General features: G+C 36.0%; 1 protein-coding gene across 7 annotated transcripts in view; it reads right to left on the reverse strand.

Moving 5' to 3' along the window:
- FREM1 (FRAS1 related extracellular matrix 1) overlaps positions 1 to 18236 on the reverse strand; it is a 182530-nt gene that overhangs the window by 127296 nt on the left and 36998 nt on the right. For all 7 annotated transcript variants that reach the window (XR_012470856.1, XM_074197539.1, XM_074197535.1 and 4 more), the window contains 6 exons: positions 15600 to 15796; positions 12830 to 13153; positions 7442 to 7550; positions 6750 to 6881; positions 5517 to 5861; positions 4432 to 4574 (listed from right to left, as the gene is read on the reverse strand). Coding sequence is in view for 6 of the 7 variants with exons in the window: in XM_074197539.1 (XP_074053640.1) it covers positions 4432 to 4574; positions 5517 to 5861; positions 6750 to 6881; positions 7442 to 7550; positions 12830 to 13153; positions 15600 to 15796 (1250 nt within the window). In the remaining variant the exon portion in view is untranslated. The remainder of the gene's footprint in view (positions 1 to 4431; positions 4575 to 5516; positions 5862 to 6749; positions 6882 to 7441; positions 7551 to 12829; positions 13154 to 15599; positions 15797 to 18236) is intronic.

An 18236-nucleotide genomic window follows, 5' to 3' on the forward strand; every position in this document is an offset into this window, starting at 1 on the left:
GAATTTGATCCTAGTACCAAATCGCAAGATCTAGTGTTCTTTCTAGTAATCAGTCTATCTCGAGAATCAATATTCTTATTTTTATTCATTTGTCCATTTTTGAGAGTTAACAGCCTATTCACTTAGGTTTGGTTGGAACTATGTTAAGTGCATGAAGTCTGTTCTTCTAATCTTTATTGTTACACCTAATTTGGTAAAGAGTTTGACCCTTGCTCTGGTTGATGGCAGGTAGCTAGGTGGTGCAGTAGTTAAAGAACACTCGGCTTAGAATCAGAAAGATTCATGTTCATGTGTTTAAACCTGACCTCAGACATTTACTCTGAGCAAGTCACTTCATCCTATTTGTCTCAGTTTCCTCAACTATAGAATGAGCTAGATAAGGAAAAGGCAAACTATTTTAGTGTCCTTGCCAAGAAAATTCCAAACAGGATCACAAAGAGTTGGAAATAACAACTGGTTAGTGGTATGTAGAGTCAAAGATGGTGGATCCAGGAATAATTTCCCTCTAAGAAGTTGTTTGTTTCTTTTTTACCTGTGATTAATCCTCGCTATATCTCTGGTTGAAGAATATATTTATGATATCAAACATGAAACTTTTGAACAGGATACAAGTCTTTGATTTCTTTCATTTTATTTGTTATAGGCTTTATATATATATATATATGTATGTATGTATATGTTTATATGTATGCATATTTCAACATATTTTTCATTTTCCCCTCCCTGGGGCCCACCTTTGTATTGAAGACACAAAATCTTGCTTTGACAAAATACATCAAGATCTTCAGAGGAGCTCCATACTTTTTCAATCTCAATTTAATACAATAAAGTTAAGTGCTTTCTCAGTATAGTGCTAAAAAGTAGAGATGTAAAGGGAAAAAATAAATAGTCCTTGACCTCAAAGAATTTACATTTTATAGCAGTAGGCCTCCTTAATCTAAGTGTTTTCCTTCTGAGACCACCTTCCAATCTAATCTGCATATATCTTTTTTATACATAGTTGTTTGATTGTTATCTACCTTATTATTAGACTGTGAGCTCTGTGAGACCACAGGTTGCCTTTTGCTTGGATATTCAGGGTCATTCCTCCTGCAAATTTTGGTTATCAAAAAGTCTGTGTTAATATTAACCTCTTCTGACCAAAACCTGCCCCATGGGATGCAAATTTATTTTAGAGCCTTAAACATTCCTTAGATTAGAAGAATCCCAACTGTTTCTGATTCCTTGGCAACATATAAATCCTATTCCTCAGTTTGTGAAACCTCTAAACTTAATTTAATCTGTAACCTGACTTAGTTTATCTTAAGAGTTTGTTTGATCAGGGGATGTAAGAGATTATGGTTCTATTTAATTAAAGTTTGTTAAATTTTTATGACATTACAGGAAGCATAGGATTATGGAACTATCTTCTCTTCAACTTCTTTGGTCTAAGAGGAATATACAGGATTGAAATATAAAGAATTATTTCTCATTCATTCTGATGTATTTTCACTTATAAGAAGACTTGTAAGGGTCCTATTATGTGGTTCCAGTTTTCTCTGAGCCTTGAATCTATACTTGAGCATATTTTTTTAAAAAACCCTGGTCTTTTAAACTCCACAATTTCTGTGTCATGATAAATATATTTTTGGCAGTGGTTACCCACCATATGAACTCACAGAAGAGGTATTTCTCCCATAATAATTTGTTTATTTACCTTTTCTTTGTATTCCCAGGGCTTACTTAGCACAGACCTTGAAATATAGAAGGCACTTAATTATTACAAAGTGACTGGCCAACTATGGGTTCTCAAATAAGTAAAAGTTAATTTGATGAAGGAATTCGTATAAAAGAAGTTAGAATCAGGAAAGAATTTATAGAAGAGATGGCTCCTGAGTTGAGCTTTGAAGGAAGATGGACGTAACAGAAGCTGTATTGATATCTCATCTGAAAGACAGGCTTCATGTCTCCCACCCCACCCCCAGCCCCCTTAATTACAATTTATGAAGCCTCTGAGAGTGTGTATATCATAGAGTTGAGCATCAGCCAATTTTTTTTTATTATTTCAAGGACAGAAAGAGAAGGGAGGGGAAAAAACAGTGGCAGGGAGGACAAGAGGATGGAATAAGCAATAAGTACCTGCCTTTTAGTTCAACACACATGCACATCCCCCAACTCCCCTCCCCAACTCCATATGTGATCAAGTCATATGATGTGAAACCACAGAACACCCACAGGAAAAACACCAGTCTTGGTATCTGGCATCTGGAAAGACTCAGAATCAGATAGTCTGGATCAGAGATGCAGAGGAATAGGTGACTCACTGGATTCCTATACTGGAAGGTTTGGGTCGACCCTCACACTTCTGAAACCTGCTACTCCAGGAGAATCTGAAGCTAAATACTTCGAACTATGTTTTCTTCCAGACTTATAGATTTAGGGAATGTCCCCAGTTTGGGTAAATAACTGCCCAAATCTGAGAGAAGGGTATAACTTTGTGGTATTATTGGGATCTTACTGGTGCTACTGGAATTTTTTTTATTGGTTCTATGTCTATTATAAATTGTTTACATGAACATGTTTGCCAGCTCATCTTTATGGCTGACCCATTAGGTCTTGTTTAGGTTCAGCAAAATATAGCAAAGGATGGGAATTCTCTCAAGAGGTGGGAAATCAAGAGCTATTTTAATTTAATTTTAATTAAAGAGGCAGAGTTGGAAGATGGGAGGTTCAGGGGTTAGGGAGGGAAAAGTCATCAGTTCTCTGAGAAATGCAAATAGTTTAACATTCAACTGATACTGGGAGCTTCTGGTATTGGGAAGAAAGAACAATTGCCATGGTAAATCCAGAACTTTTCAATGCCTGGTTCCTTTGGTGAAGAAGATCTGGTTGGGGCAGCACTGCCATCCAGTGGTTAAATTAGTATTTGGAGAAATAGTTTAAGGAGGGAGTGAATTCCAGGCAAAGATGACCCATTCAATTCATAGAAGTTGGGGAATTAAATGTCAGCATCAGGAAGCAGTAGTTGGTCAGTTTGGTCAAAACACAAAATATTGGAAGGGAAGTAATGCGAATAATACGGGAAGATGGAAGCAGAATGTAAAGATTCTTAAATTCCAGAATAAGAAGTTTCTTTTTTAATCCTACAGGATAGGGAACCATTGAAAATGCCAAGTGCTATCAAAATGTTAAAAGATACAGAATGCCTCAATTATGGTAGGAAAAAGCCTCTATGGAGGATTATTGGAAAGACAAAAAAAACAGAATGAGAAGCTGAGTATAGGTCATAATATGCATAGTTGGAGGCTATGAACAAAATACTTTGCCTCTAAAATTATCTTCTCCCTACTCTGAATTTATTTCTTAAAGTATATATACATGTACTCTCCTACATTAAAACATAAGCTCCTTGAGCATGTAAGATGCTTTTGTCCTGCTTTGTATCCTGAGTGATTAACAAAGTACTTAGTATGTAGTAAATACTTAATAAATGCCTGTTGATTAGTAGATTGATTGTTGAGAACATGAATCTATCAAAATATTTAAATATTTAAATGCTTACTATGTTCAATTCTCTGTACTAAAGGATGAGAAAGATTCAAAAGTGAAAAACTGCCCTTGACATACTTACAATCCACTAGAGGAGATAAATCATGCATACAAATAAATGTGACATAAGAAAGAATACAGAACACAGGCAAAAATGGTATAAGAAATATAAAAAATCATGGAAACTTATCTGGACTTAGAGTTGGATGGAACTTCAGAAACCATTTAGTTCAATCCCTCCCCTATATAGAATCCCTTTGACTACACAGTTCAAAAGTGATCATCTACTTTTTGCTTGAAAAATTCTAGTATGAGGGAAGTCATTGTCTACCAAGGAAACTAATTTCATTTTTGGATGATACAAATTGTTTGGGTTTTTTTCCTTACACTGAGCCAAAATCTGTTTCTGTAAATCCTCCTCTAAAGAGAAAGTTCACTCCATTCCTGTTGGCAATATGTAACTTTCACAAGCAAAAACATAAATATAGCTTGACTTGACTTCAATTTGTTTCAATTTCTAGGATTTTATAATTGTCACTTGAGAAAAGTTTGCTCAAATGATTTCTGAATTCTACTTTAATAATTTCCTCATAAGTTAATAACACTTTAATTTCCTCAGTGTTTGAACATTATGATTTTTTAAAATAATAATACCTAACATTTTTTCAAATTTTTTACATTCATTTTCTCTTTTGAGCCTCACAATAACCTTGTAAAGGACAGATTCCAAGTGTTGTTATTCTCATTTTGTAGATGAGGAATCAAGCTTTTGAAGTTTGGTGACTTGCTCTTAGTCACAGTTAAAAACTGTCAGAAGCAAACTTCAAACCCCAAATACTACCTTGTTACATTATGATATCTTCCTAGTAGTTCTTCAAAGAATATTCAAAGGGGTCCTCTTACCTGTGGTTCTGAGAGGTTGGGAGGATCATGGCTATCACACAGGACAAACTCAAAAGAATCCTCAAATATTTCTCCACCAAAGTGTCGATAGTAGATAATTCCACTAAAAAGATCTCTCTGAAGAAAACCAGGGACTGCATAGCCTGTTGGGCCACAGAATACCAAATACTTTTACAATACTCTGCCTAGCACCCTATGATAAACAATGTGTTGACTCACCAAGTGACACTACCTATTTAAAACAATGCACCCTCAGGGTACACTCACTCACTGAGCCTTTCTCTTTCTATACACACACACACACACACACACACATATCTATCTATATATATATGTATATATATATATACTATATATGTATATGTATGTACATATATAATGGTAAAATCTCACTGTCATGGAATAGTGACAAAAGTAGTTGAGATGGGGAAGAGAGGCATGGTAGGATGGGGGAGGTTTCAACTTGTAACTTTAAAAAAGTGTAGTTTTTCTCTAATAGAGATTCTGATTTACCTTTTTTTTTAGTAAATATCATCAATCATTAGCACAGAAATGGGTCATGTAAATGGACCTTACAATGGACCTTTTTGTGTATCTGAAATCAATTTGCTTTGCCTTCATAAGTTAAATATCCCCCTCACTTAATCCTTTCAATATTATTAGTTTCTATTACCAACCTTTTTCTTTCTCTAACAGAAAGTACAAAAGGAAACTTGAGCCCAGCCTAGATCTAAATCACCAAAAATAATTTTAACTAGAACATTCTAAATTAATGAGAGTTTATAAGAAAGTATCTGGGAAGCAGCTAGGTGGTGCATTGGATAGAGCACCGGCCCTGGAGTCAGGAGTACCTGAGTTCAAATCCGGACTCAGACACTTAATAATTGCCTAGCTGTGTGACCTTGGGCAAGCCACCTAACCCCATTGCCTTAATTTTTAAAAAGAGAGAGAGAATATCTGAAAAAAATTCATAATATTGTGAAACTTTCTAAGAAACTGTGCTTTCAGTGAATATGGAAGAAGTGGTCTAAGGAAAAAGTAAGGGAAGAGAACATTTATCCTGTTATAGTTGCTCCGTGGCTTACCAGTAAGTCCTGGACCTGGCTTCTTTATTATTTCCCCAGCCTGGGAAGGTTTAGTGATATTAAAGAAAATGTAGTCATCACTGGAGTCCATGTCAGAAGCTTTTAGCATGGAACCTTGGATGAGCACAGTCTGCCCCTCATCAAGTTCAATCACAACATTAGTTATAAGGAGAGGGGGGCTGTCATCTTTAGGCAGGATATTGATTGGAAACTTGTGACGAGTACTGTGATGGCCATCAAAAATTCTGAAGACCACAAAATCCTTTGTGGAGTCACTGTCATCATGATGGTAGCGAACAGCCCCAGCCTGAATGTCAGCTACAGTGAAAATGAAGCCTTTCCCTCCTGGAAGAAAAGAAAGTGAAGGAACAGTTGAAATAAAAGTCTAAAAAAGAACCTACAGAAAAAAAATCCATGTGCCAATCAATAGAACCACCGCAGAGAAAGTTAGAGATGGATGGGACTGTGGAGACCACTGAATGCAAACCTCAGTGTCAAGATAAGAAAATTGAGGTCCAGAGAGGGGTAAATGACTTGTCTAAGGTCACAATGACTTATAGGCAGACTCTAGATGGTAACTCATGTTCTCTGACTCTATAGAGTTCAAGGCTCCTTCACACTGGTAAAGTGAGATAAACAGAAGTCCTTCGATTTATCATCTTTGGACATTGAGACTAATAGCCCCATGGGGACCCAGGTCAACAGTGCCTAATTAAGAGTGGCAGGGCATAGGACTCACCCACTTCTCCTATAATGAAACTAAGAATCCTGGTTTGTATTCAAGCTAGACACCCCTTTTAAAGAGTCATCAAGGAAAATGACAGAGCTAAAGCTGCCCTTATCTATAGAACCTAGGATACCATTTAATCATGGCTTGACCTTTCCATTCATTTATGACTGCTATAAAAATTGTGCTACATTTTCGGACAGATCACTGGGAGCTCAAAAAGGAGTGACCATACATCTTGTGGTTATAACAAACACTGGACACACAAGAGTTATCTGTTATATTCTGATCCCAACCCTGACATTAACTACATAGAAGTGGGATAATGGTTGTAGTCAAAGGAAGGGCCCTTTCCAGCAAAGAAATAACAGGCTGGTTCCCTTAAATGTTATTATCATAGGCATATTCTCAGTACAATACCTATTCAGTAGCTTGAACATGGTAGACCCCTCCCCTAATCAATGCTGTGGGAATTGGATTGTGGCAAAGGATAAAGGTCTGCCTACCTCTTACAGTAAGTCGCCCATGCTGTAAGCCATCCACAGTGATCAGGCGGACAGCAGCGATGTCATCATTGTCCACTATCTGAAACTGCTCCCAGGTGATGGGCCTCGACTGTCCCTCCAGAAGACTCAGACCTGCAAGAAGTAAAAGAGGGCTTCTGAAAATTCTGTGCATTATCGTCAGTTTTATTTTAAGAGTCATGAGAATAGGGAACCAGGAGATTATCTTTCCAAGACTGTCTGCAAAAAAAGATATTTTGAAAGCATTTTAAGGCTCTACGTCATTTTTCCCTTTCAAAAATATTTATTCCATTTTAACTGTCTGTCAAATTCCTCAAAGGGAAAATAGAGGCAGAAACCAATGAGGCACGTGTTCACAGGTATTACTATTCCAGTGAACATCTCTAAGATCCTGGAATCAAAAGATCTAGTTTGAAAAGAACTTTGAAAAGAGCCATTGGAATCATCTAGCACTTCAGTGTTAGTTTGAAGATTTTCCCAAGGCCACACAGCTGGTAAAGTGTCTGAGAAGGATGAACCTGGATCCTCCTGACTCCCAAGGCTAGCACTCTACTACTTCAGGAAAAGATAAAATGACTTCTTGTAGTCTCTTCCAGCTTAAAAATTCATGATCCCGGGAACCCCTTCATATATCCTCGAGTGCAATTTGCACAGTGAGCAATATTGAACCTCACCCATGTTCCATGACACTCGAGGAGCATTTGTGTCAGCTGTTCTGATGGAGATGTGGACCATGATTGGTAAACTTTTTTCAAAGAAGAAGTCGTATACTTCAAACTCCACCTGTTGAACATAGAAAGATTCATCTTCAGCACTCATTGACAAGATACTGGATAAAATAGGACCTGTACTAGAAGGAAAATGAAAATAAGTCCAGGCTGTTTCCTGCCTAATACCAGAACATCACTATTGCCATTCAGTTTAATTCAATAAAAATTTATTAAGCACCGACTGTATACAAAACACTATGCCAGGCTTCAGAGATGCAAAGATTAAAATAGGATAGTTCCTGTCCTCAAGAATCTTATATTCTAATGAAGGTGGGATACACCCACATATAATATATATATACACAGATAAATTTATATAAAATATATTTATACAAAGTAATTTATTAGAAAAAATACACCAACAAGAGGAATCAAGAAAGGATAAAGATTCCATTTAAAGTAGGGCTTAAATTTAGTCTTCAAAGGAATGAGAAATGCTAAGAATTGGAGATAAATGGAGTATACGTTCAAAATTAAAGGTTCTTAACCAGGGATGTACAGGTTGGTTCATGAATAGATTTCAGGAAATCTGTGCACTTAGATGGCAAAAAAAAACCCTGAATATTTTCACTCACTTGATACTTGACATTCACTTGATTTTAAGTCCTGTGTATTTTTAAAATACATTTAAAATAGCATCACTTTTAGTGGAAACCAAAGGAATGCCCATCAAATAGGGGATGGCTGAACAAGTTGTAGTATATGATTGTAAAAGAATATTATTGTATTATAAGAAATGGCAAGCACGATACTTTCAGAAAAACCTGAGAAAAGTTAAGTGAACTGATGCAAAGTAAAGAGAGCATTACCAGGAGAACAATGTACAAACCAATAGCAATATTGTAAGGATAATCAACTTTGAGAGATTTAGCTACTCTGATTAAGATAACAATCCAAGATAAGTTATCCACTTATATAATCCACTTCCAAAGAGCGAACTGATGAACTCTGAGTGCAAACTTAAGCATACTATTTTCACTTTATTTTTCTTGCTTTTCCTTAATATGATTAATATAGAAATGTTTTACATAATTTTACACATATAATTGAAATATGATTTGCCTTCTCAATGGATGAGAGATAAAAAGAGAATTTGGAACTTAAAATTTTAAAAATATATTTAGGTATAAAAATAATAAAATTTTTAAAATTAAGAATAAAAATTTTTTCAATAGATTTTAAAATATTTATCCTAAGAGGTCCATAGACTTCATCAGATTGTCAAAGGAATCCATGACAGAAAAAGTTAAGAATCCCTGCTCTACACCCATGATCTTAAACTCAAATTGCGTGTTTACTTTAAGTTCTTATCACTGGCACAGTTGTATTGTTAATATCTTAGTTTTTCACTTAAAAAAAATCCAAAATTTCAAAAAAAGCCACTAAAAAACTACTCGAAACAATCAACAACTTCAGCAGGATATAAAATAAACTCACAAAAATCACCAGCATTTCTATACATGATCAACAAAGCTGAAGAGCAAGAGATAGAAAGAGATGTTCAATTTAAAATAATTGTAGATAACAAACTACTTGAGAATCTACCTCCCAAGAGAAACCCAGAACTATTTGAATACAATTACTAAATACTTTTCACATGAATAAAGTCAGATCTAAACAACTGAAAAAATGTCAATTGCTCATAGTTAGGCTGAGTTATATAAAAAAAATGTCAATTCTATCCAAATTAAATTACTTATTCAGTGCCATACCAATCAAACTACCAAAAAAACTATTTTACAGAACTAGAAAAATAATCAAAATTTATCTGAAGCAACAAAAGATCAAGAATATCAAGGTAAATGATGAGGGAAGAAAGCAATGGCAGATGGTCTAGTTATACCAAATCTAAAATTATGCTATAAAGCATCAGTCATCAAAACTGCCTGGTACTAGGTAAGAAATAAAGTAATGGACCAGTGGAATAAAACATGTACAAAAGAAATAGTAGTAAATGACTGCAGTAATCTACTGTTTGATAAACCCAGAAGACATTAGCTTTTGGGATAAGAACTCTAGTTGACAAAAACTGCTAAGAAAACTAGAAAATAGCATGGCAAAAACTAGACAAAGACCAACATCTCAAGGCCTAGACCAAAATAAAGTCAAAATGGGTACAAGATTTAGATATAAAGGGTGATAATACAGACCAACTAAGAGAGTATGAGATATTCTATTGGATCTATGGAGAGGGAAGAAGTTTATGACTCAGTAAAAGAACATTTTAAATTGCAAAATGCATGATTTCAACTATATTAAAAAGGTTTTGCACAAATAAAACTAATGCAGTCAAGATAAGAAGGAATGCAAAAGTTGGGAAACAATTTTACAGCTAGTATATATATATACATATATATATATTTTTCAGAATATAAAGGACTCATGTCTAAAATATATAGAAAACTGAATTAAATTTATAAGTTTATATGTCATTCTCCAATTGATAAATGGTCAAAGGATATGAACAGACAGTTTTTTGATGAGGAAATTAAAGTTATTTATAGTCTTATGAAAAATGATTCAAATCATCATTGGTTAGAGAAAGGCAAGTTAAAACAACTTTGTAGTACCCCCCCCATCAGATTGACTAAGAAAACAAAAAAAGGAAAATGATCAATGTTGGAGAAGATGTGCGAAAATTGGGACACTAATGCACAGTTGATTGAGGTGTAAACTGATCCAGCCATTCTGGAGAAAAATTTGGAACTTTGTTCAAAGGACAATAAAACTGTACATACCCTTTGATCGAACAATAGCACTATTAGGTCTATATCCCTAATAAATCATAAAAAAATGGGGTCAATGCTACACATTCAAAAATATTTATAGCAGCTCTTTTTTGCAGTGACAAATAGTTGGAAATTGAGGGAATGCCTATCAATTGGGGAATGACTAAATAAGTTATGGTATATGAGTGTTATGGAGTACTAATGTTCTATAAGAAACTATGAATGGTCCCTCTAGAGAAGCAGGGAAAGACTAGCATGAACTGATGCTGAGTGAAATGAGCAGAACCAAAAGAACATTATACACTTTAACAACAACTTTGTAAGATGAGCAATATGATGGATGAGGCTCCTCTCAGAAGTTCAAAGATCAAGGATAACCCTGAAAGACTTGTTATGGAAAATGATATCTACATCCAGTGGAAAAAAAAAACTGTGGAGTCTGAATACAGACCAAAGCATACTACATTCAAAAACTTCTTTTATGCTTTTCCTTTCTTTTTGATGTTTGCCCCCCCTTAATTCTAATTTCTCTATCAGAAGATAACTGAGATTGAAATATCTTAAATATAGGTATACATGTACAACTTTTACCAGACTGGTGCCATGGGGTTGGATGAATGTTGAAACCTACCTTTGCATGTAATTTAAAAAATTTAATTTAATTAAAAAAAAATAATCCCTGCTCTACACCCATGATCTTAAACTCAAATTGCATAGTTAGTTTCACTATCACTGGCACAGTTATACAGTTAATATTTCAGTGATTCTCTTCATAAAAATTTATAAATTAATGATATAATGATCTGACCAGGGTGGGATAAAAACCTTTCCAGAGCAGTCAGCAATTGTTTAAAGGTTTCAGTATGAGATCTATACTACAAGCAGTTCTCATGTCAGGCATAAAAAGAAGATATCACCAATAAAAGAGGTAATAAATATGCAACACATTCTCAGTGTTGGAAAGAGCATTGGTTTGGAATGGAATGCCTAGGTTCATACCTGGACTCTATACTTTTATTATCTATGTGAACCAAGGTAATTTATTTTATTTTTCTTGGTTCTGTTTTCTGCCTGTGTTAGACTAATTTATCTGTAAGAAAGCCCTTTCTATTCTAGGATTCTGAACATAAGCTTAGGTGAGAAAAAAGGTAAAAATTATTCTATAAACCATTAGTCCAAATAATAAATAACTATAGATAATCCAGGTGGGATCAGAACCATTTCAAAGCCCCATTCAAAAGCCTTGGCCAAACACATTGGGCCCCAAACCCACAGATGATTGTGGTTTCCAGGCCACATATAGCTCATAAATCAGTCTCAGGGTTAAAAGGAAACTTAGCTCCATATCATTTTCCATAGCAAGTCTCTCAGGGTTATCCTTGATCTCTGAAATTCTGAGAGGAGCCTCATTCTAGAGATGGACATTAACTGACTTTCTCAAATCAGTAACTAAACACAATAGTAAAATCACTTGAACTTTAGCTTATCTTTATTCAAATAAAAGAGATAACTATCTGTTCATTGCATTTGAGACAGAATTTTCTTACCAGTCTGTTAGCTCCACGAAGGTAAGATTGTGTTTTATCTAAACTCAATCCCCCTCTACCTCTGGATAAAGTACTATTATTATCAGTGGGTGCTTAAATAAATGAATTTAATGAACTGAGAAATTTTGCTAGAAGAATCACAACATTTCCCACACCCTCAATTTTAAGTTCCATTTGGTATTTCAAAAGCCAAAATACCTGCAGAGTAACCTTCTAAATAATAGCATGATTGGGTCCGCAGCTGAAGGTAAATCTGTGTCAATAATTAGAAAATTACTCCATCACAGGAAGTTTTGAGAGGCAAGGTCATCAGAAGAATAACTGGGGCTCTCACAGTTGAAAGAGGGAAATGAAACAAAGGCTCAAACCAAGTATTTACAACCTTAAAAGTCTTTCTGTCCTTGAGGGTGGGTATGGGGGGAAATGCTTAAATTACATAGAAGGCAATTTGCTAACCCTGGGGACATTCATTTTCTACAATAAACCTTAACAACATCAATTTAAACTTTTCACCATGTTTTCACCAACTTCCTGGTAGGTCTTGAGGTAAGTTAGAGACCATTATATGGGAGATTGTAGCCATCTATTCTCCAGCAAAACTAAAGGAAATGAGCTTAAATTGCAGTCAGGGGGTCCTTTAGATTAGACAGAAAAAATACCTCCTGACAAGGAAGACTATTCAGTATTATAGTGAGTTTCCAAGTGAGGTTTGGGAATCTTTTGCCTTGAAAACATCTTCATAAATTTCAATTTGAGGAGCCTATTTATTTTCCATGAAGCATAGAACTCTTCAGAAGAAAGGGCCTGCCTTCATTCTTAGAAACCCTCTCAGTCCAATCTAAGTGCCACTTAGGCAATTTTTGTGCCTGTGCCTAGATTCTCATCTACTAGCAAAAATTTACATGAAAGTTATTTGAAAGAGTCTGGAAAATTGGTGATGACTTGAATGACTGCGAAAAGACTCCAATAAGTTCAATAAACTATGTTTCTTGGTTTCAACTTTTCACCCAAGTTACCTCATAATTTCTTCTCTCAGTGTGGCTGCTGTTGGGTGGTTGATAGGCAATCTGCATGTCATTTAGATCTTTCCAGGTGAAGGAGGAGATCTCTTTGGTATGATCCAGCAGGTGGGTGAAGTATCCTTGGAGAGGGGCCTTGGTGATATTGAACACCAGCAAAGATTTGGGTGTTTCATCATCTTCACAGTCCACAGTAGAGGTGGTAACAGAGGTCAGGATGAATTGATCCACCTCCAAAATGTAGGTGGGCATGAGTGCAGCTGTGGGGATCTGATTGGGAAAGGCAGGTTTGATGGAGACAGGCAGCCACAAACTCTCTGACTTTGGGAGGGGGAAAAAGACCACATTAGAAAATTAATAAACAAATAAAAACCCCATACACCGCAAACAAGTGTCATGAGATGGACCATCACAAGACTATAGTAACCTAGATTTAGAGGAATAGAGCAGCCCAAACCTGAAAGTCCTTTACTTCAATTCCCTCACCTTTTTACATATGAAGAAACTGAAGCCCAAAGGGACAGACAAGGTAACACGAATTAATTTAAACATGACTTTTTTGATTAAAAATCCAGTGCTCTTACCACACAGACTCTATTCTGGTTATTATAGCCATCAAGCGCTTTGAATAGAGTAGCCATTAACAAATGTATTGTATCACAAGTATTCAATTTTCTTATTATCTAGACACCAAACCACCTCTTTACCAAATTTTTTTTATATCCACCAATCATTAACAGACAATTTGATATATATTTTTCATTTATTTATAACTCATTAGGACAAATCCAATTACTACATGCAGATTCCTTAAACTGGTCAGTAGGTAATGGAGAGCATCCAGGCTGTGTAGTATAGTGTTCTGCAATAACTAAATTCACATTTCTGCCTCTGACACCACCTTTTTTAAAAATGAAGCTAGTTGGCATAGTGGATAGAGCACTGGTCCTGGAATCATGAGGACCTGAGTTTAAATCCAGCCTTGGACACTTACTAACTCTGTCACCCTGAGTGAATCACTTAACCCCAAGTATTGCTTTTGAGAGGTGTGTGTGTGTGTGTGTGTGTGTGTATGTGTGTAACTGAGGTCAGATTAGAAGGCCTTTAAGGCTCTCCTCCTTGCTCTAGCATCTTCTGGTTCAAGGATATCAGCATATTACAATCATCATTATTGTTAAAATGACCATGAGTTTAGGTAGCTCACTTGAGCAATTGGTAATTTTCCCCAAAAAACAACTTTTAAAAATTCAATAAAAACATTTGATAAAAACAAAAAAATTTAATAAAAAAATTTAATAAAAACATCTGTTATCAATGATAAAACATAGTGTCTTAGATTAAGAATAAAAGCAAGAAGGTATCTTGAAGACCAATTGTTCTACTTTCTTCCCTTTGGAGGAGCAACAGAACCATTAACATGACATGAAATAAGAAACAAACTTTCAAACAATCCTAAAACATATTAATGTTTTCACAGTTTGAAATTAATAAGGGTTAGCTAATCAATGGACAGACAGGCATATGCTCTGCTGACAAGGAAAAATGAGGAAGATCTTAAGCACCTTGAGTATATTTCCTTTGGCAAAATTATAAGGAGAAATGAATAAAAACTTCTGGGCATAGATGGCTGGCAATCCATCTATGCCTAACAATTTTTAGCATGAGTACAAAAAGAATATGTTTTACAATCTTTATTGGAAGAGATTAGGAAGAGAGATAGGAAGGATAACATATAAAAGCCTACTCAAATGCTCTATCTGCCCAAACAATTAGAGATGAGGATCAATCAAAAGGAATTGAAGGGGTACAGATGGAACATGACATAATAAATAATTACACAGGAGATGTGAGGGAAGGAAAGAAGAAGAAAAATGTAAAACTCAAAACCTTGAAAAAACTTGATTGCTGAAAACTATCATTGCATGTAGTTGGAATAAATAAGTGAATAAAATTTAAAATTAAAAAAAAGAAGGGACCAGAAAAAAGAGATGACTCCTGATTCCTCAGACCCCACTTTCCTTGTTTGAAAAATAAGGGTATTGGACTGATGACCTCTGAGATCCTTTCCAGCTTTTGGTCTATGATCCTATATATCAAAAGAAAGAGGAAACCTGTATGTTCTACATTAGCATTCTCATAATATCAGAATGTAAGGAAGGTTCCCAGAATGTTAGATGAATATCCTAAGAAGGATTGATAAGATTTATGCATGATGGCCAGTCATGGATTGGTTTCAGTATCTATTATCAGAAATATTCACATTGATGAAATCACACAATTGCTTGAATAATTGCTACTATGCAGGCTCATCCCAAGGAGAGTATGGAGGTCTGACTAAATCACATTGTAGGGACCCACTACCCTGCATAACAGATAAAATCTGGTGGAGATGACCATTGAGAGCAGTCTTAGAGAGGAAAAAGAAGATCTTAGCAAAAAACAAAAATTGGCCTGAAGGGAGTACATATGTCTATTAGGGAAAGAGAATACAATTCCAAGTAGCCAGCTATAATACCACCTGGATTATCCAGGTGACAGCATGTGGTAGGGCAGAGGAGAGGAGAGAAGAAGATATAACAAAATGATTATATACTGACTGAATATGAGTTTCTGTGGCTCTTTTGTAAGACCACTGTTAACACTATCCTTGTCTCTTCCTTAACTATACTGCCTTCTTAAATCCTTAGGCTTTCCAACTATATACACCAAAGGGCCTCCCTAAGACAAGGGTCTAAAGGAAATATACACCCATAACCCTGAGTTCTACCTTGTATGTAGATTTACTCCTGATATCAGTGAGGACCAGACTGATGGAGATATAATCGACATTCGGAGAAGGGGGTTGCAGATGCTGATATCGCAACCCCATTAACAGAAACTCCTCACAGCTGATTTTGAGATTATCCATCTTCTTCAACCCTGAGGCACAGCTGCCACCAGGGCACCTTGGATCTTTCCTGTATTCTAAAGTGAACAGATAATGTATTAAAACTTTCCCTTGATTAAAAATGTGAGAAAATGAAAAGCAACACAGGATGAAGCTTTTCTTTCATGGATTCCATACCAACCCCCCTTCCACCCACCCTCCCACGATGATCATCTGTTCCCTTTTCATCAGACTTCATATCCACAGCAGAGTTGGTGGTTATCCTCAAAGGGTGTAATTTGCTGAAAAGTACAATCAATTGACCAGCCACAAGACTCTCATGAGCCTCTCTACCCCCTCAGGAAATGCAGTACCAGAAAACTAAATGAATTATGTGTTCTTTACTACTCAACCAGCACGTCCCTATTCATCCTCAGCAAATGGACTGAGGACTCATTTCAAAGCAGCTCTTCTCAAAGGCTTTCGTGTGTGGCATATGAAGGTCAGTGGCCTCACAAGTTTAGTGAAAACAATATGATTTGTTATCCTTTGGTCAAAGTCTCTCACAACCCATCTAGGCAGAGAATGTCAAATATTCCCTCTTAGGGCATCAATGGAATCATTCACTAACCACCAAGGAGAAGCAATTATTTCCATCATCATAATGGGGCAATTTAATTATAGAAATAATCTTTTACCTACTTTTTACAAAAAAACTAAAGGGAGTGAAGTCTAGATCAGACAATATGAACAGGTAAACAGATGTGATGGGACAAGGCTGAGTACCCCCAAACCTCAGGCATAGCCTGCAGCCATCATCTGGAAAGTCAGAGAATCCACATTTTCCTGTTTGTATCTCAAACACCTCAGCTGTTCTGCAGGGCTGAAAGTCTTGGGATGGGTTCCCAATCATAGCTGATTATGAATAAAATCAAATCTAATCAAAGTTTAAATATAAATATTTAAAATATTAAATATTAAATAAAATGTTAAAAATAAAAGAAACATTTTAGAAATTTAAATAAATATAAAATAAAAATATAACACTAAACAAACTCATTTTATTATCCTTAACCTTTATGTTGAATGCTGATTGAACAAATAAATTATCAGGACCTGATTTTCTGCCTTTTGTCGTAAAGGAACAAGCTCGAATTTCTAGAAATCTCCCATAAAGAACAAGTAAAACCGAATAAATAGGTAACAGCTTGAGCTGCAAAAGAGGTCACTCCTAGTTATTAATCGTTGGCTTTTCATCTTATCCACCCCCCCCCAACCCTTCCACTGGCTCTAAAGGAATTAGAAGGCAATGTCAGGATGGTTTCCCGGTTCTCATCATTAGCACAGTAGGTGTCGTTGCAAGTAACAGACCCTAGGTTTTTGAGGGCATTTAGAATGATGAAGTATGAAATGGGGTCAGAAAATGAGTTTGGAGCTTCGGAATATTATTGATGGCATTAGAGAGAGTGTGTGTGTGAATAAAATGGAACATGACTGCAGAAGACAAGAGAGAGTGTGGGGAATCAGGACTTAAGCCTGTGGATTTCCAGGAACAGATGGATCCCTGGTAGTCTGTTAGTTTGTGGATTAGATGTGAATTCCCAGTAATTAGTTGGTAAGCTTTGGGACTGTGAGATGGGTGGGTATAAGCAAAGGGAAAGCTCTATTACTCCTCACCATGCTCCAAGGTCAGAGTTTGAGTCAATGCTAGATCTCAAGGTCTGGGGACAAAAACCTGGTTCACATAGAATGAGATATCTGAATAATATAGTGCTAAACCCTCAGTGTTTCCACAGGGGAATGGAGTGTTCTAAGAGATGGGCAGGGTGGGCTCAGACTGGGCATGAGAGCTAATGTATGACTGGGACCACATCACAAAGGGTCTTATTCACAAAGAGTAATTCTCTGAATTTCAATTCAGATTCAATTCAATTCAATTCAATGCTGACTGAATATGAGTTCTGTGGCTCTTTTGTAAGACCACTGTTAACACTATCCTTGTCTCAATTCAATTCAAAATTCAAGTTTTGGGGGGAGGAAAGGGAGGAGGAGGGAGGAAGGGAGAGGGAGAGAGAGAGAGAGAGAGAGAGAGAGAGAGAGAGAGAGAGAGAGAGAGAGAGAGAGAGAGAGCGAGCAGATCAATGTTTTTGTTTTTTGTTTTAACCTTTAAGATCATCTCCTTTAAAGACTTTTTTCCAAAGACTAAACATGGACATGGAAGTGATCCTGCACTTTCAAAGGGGATAACTTTTTGGCAGCTATGTGGAATAGAGGATAGAGTTCAGGACCTGTCGTTAGGAAGCCCTGAGTTCAAATTTGACCTCAAGCTCTTGCTTAGCTGTGTGACCCTTCATAAATTGCTTAGCCTCAGGTTCCTCAATTGTAAAATGGGAATAATAATAGCACCCAACTCTCGGGGTTGTTGTGAGGATCCAAAGAGATTACCTGTAAAAGCATTTAACAGTGTCTGACACTTAGTAGGTGCCATGTAAATTATTATTTTATTCTTGATGCCAAGTGGTACTCTGTTTCTCAGTG

This window comes from Macrotis lagotis, chromosome 8 (genome assembly GCF_037893015.1).
Source record: "Macrotis lagotis isolate mMagLag1 chromosome 8, bilby.v1.9.chrom.fasta, whole genome shotgun sequence".
In the NCBI taxonomy this organism is placed as follows: domain Eukaryota; kingdom Metazoa; phylum Chordata; class Mammalia; order Peramelemorphia; family Peramelidae; genus Macrotis; species Macrotis lagotis.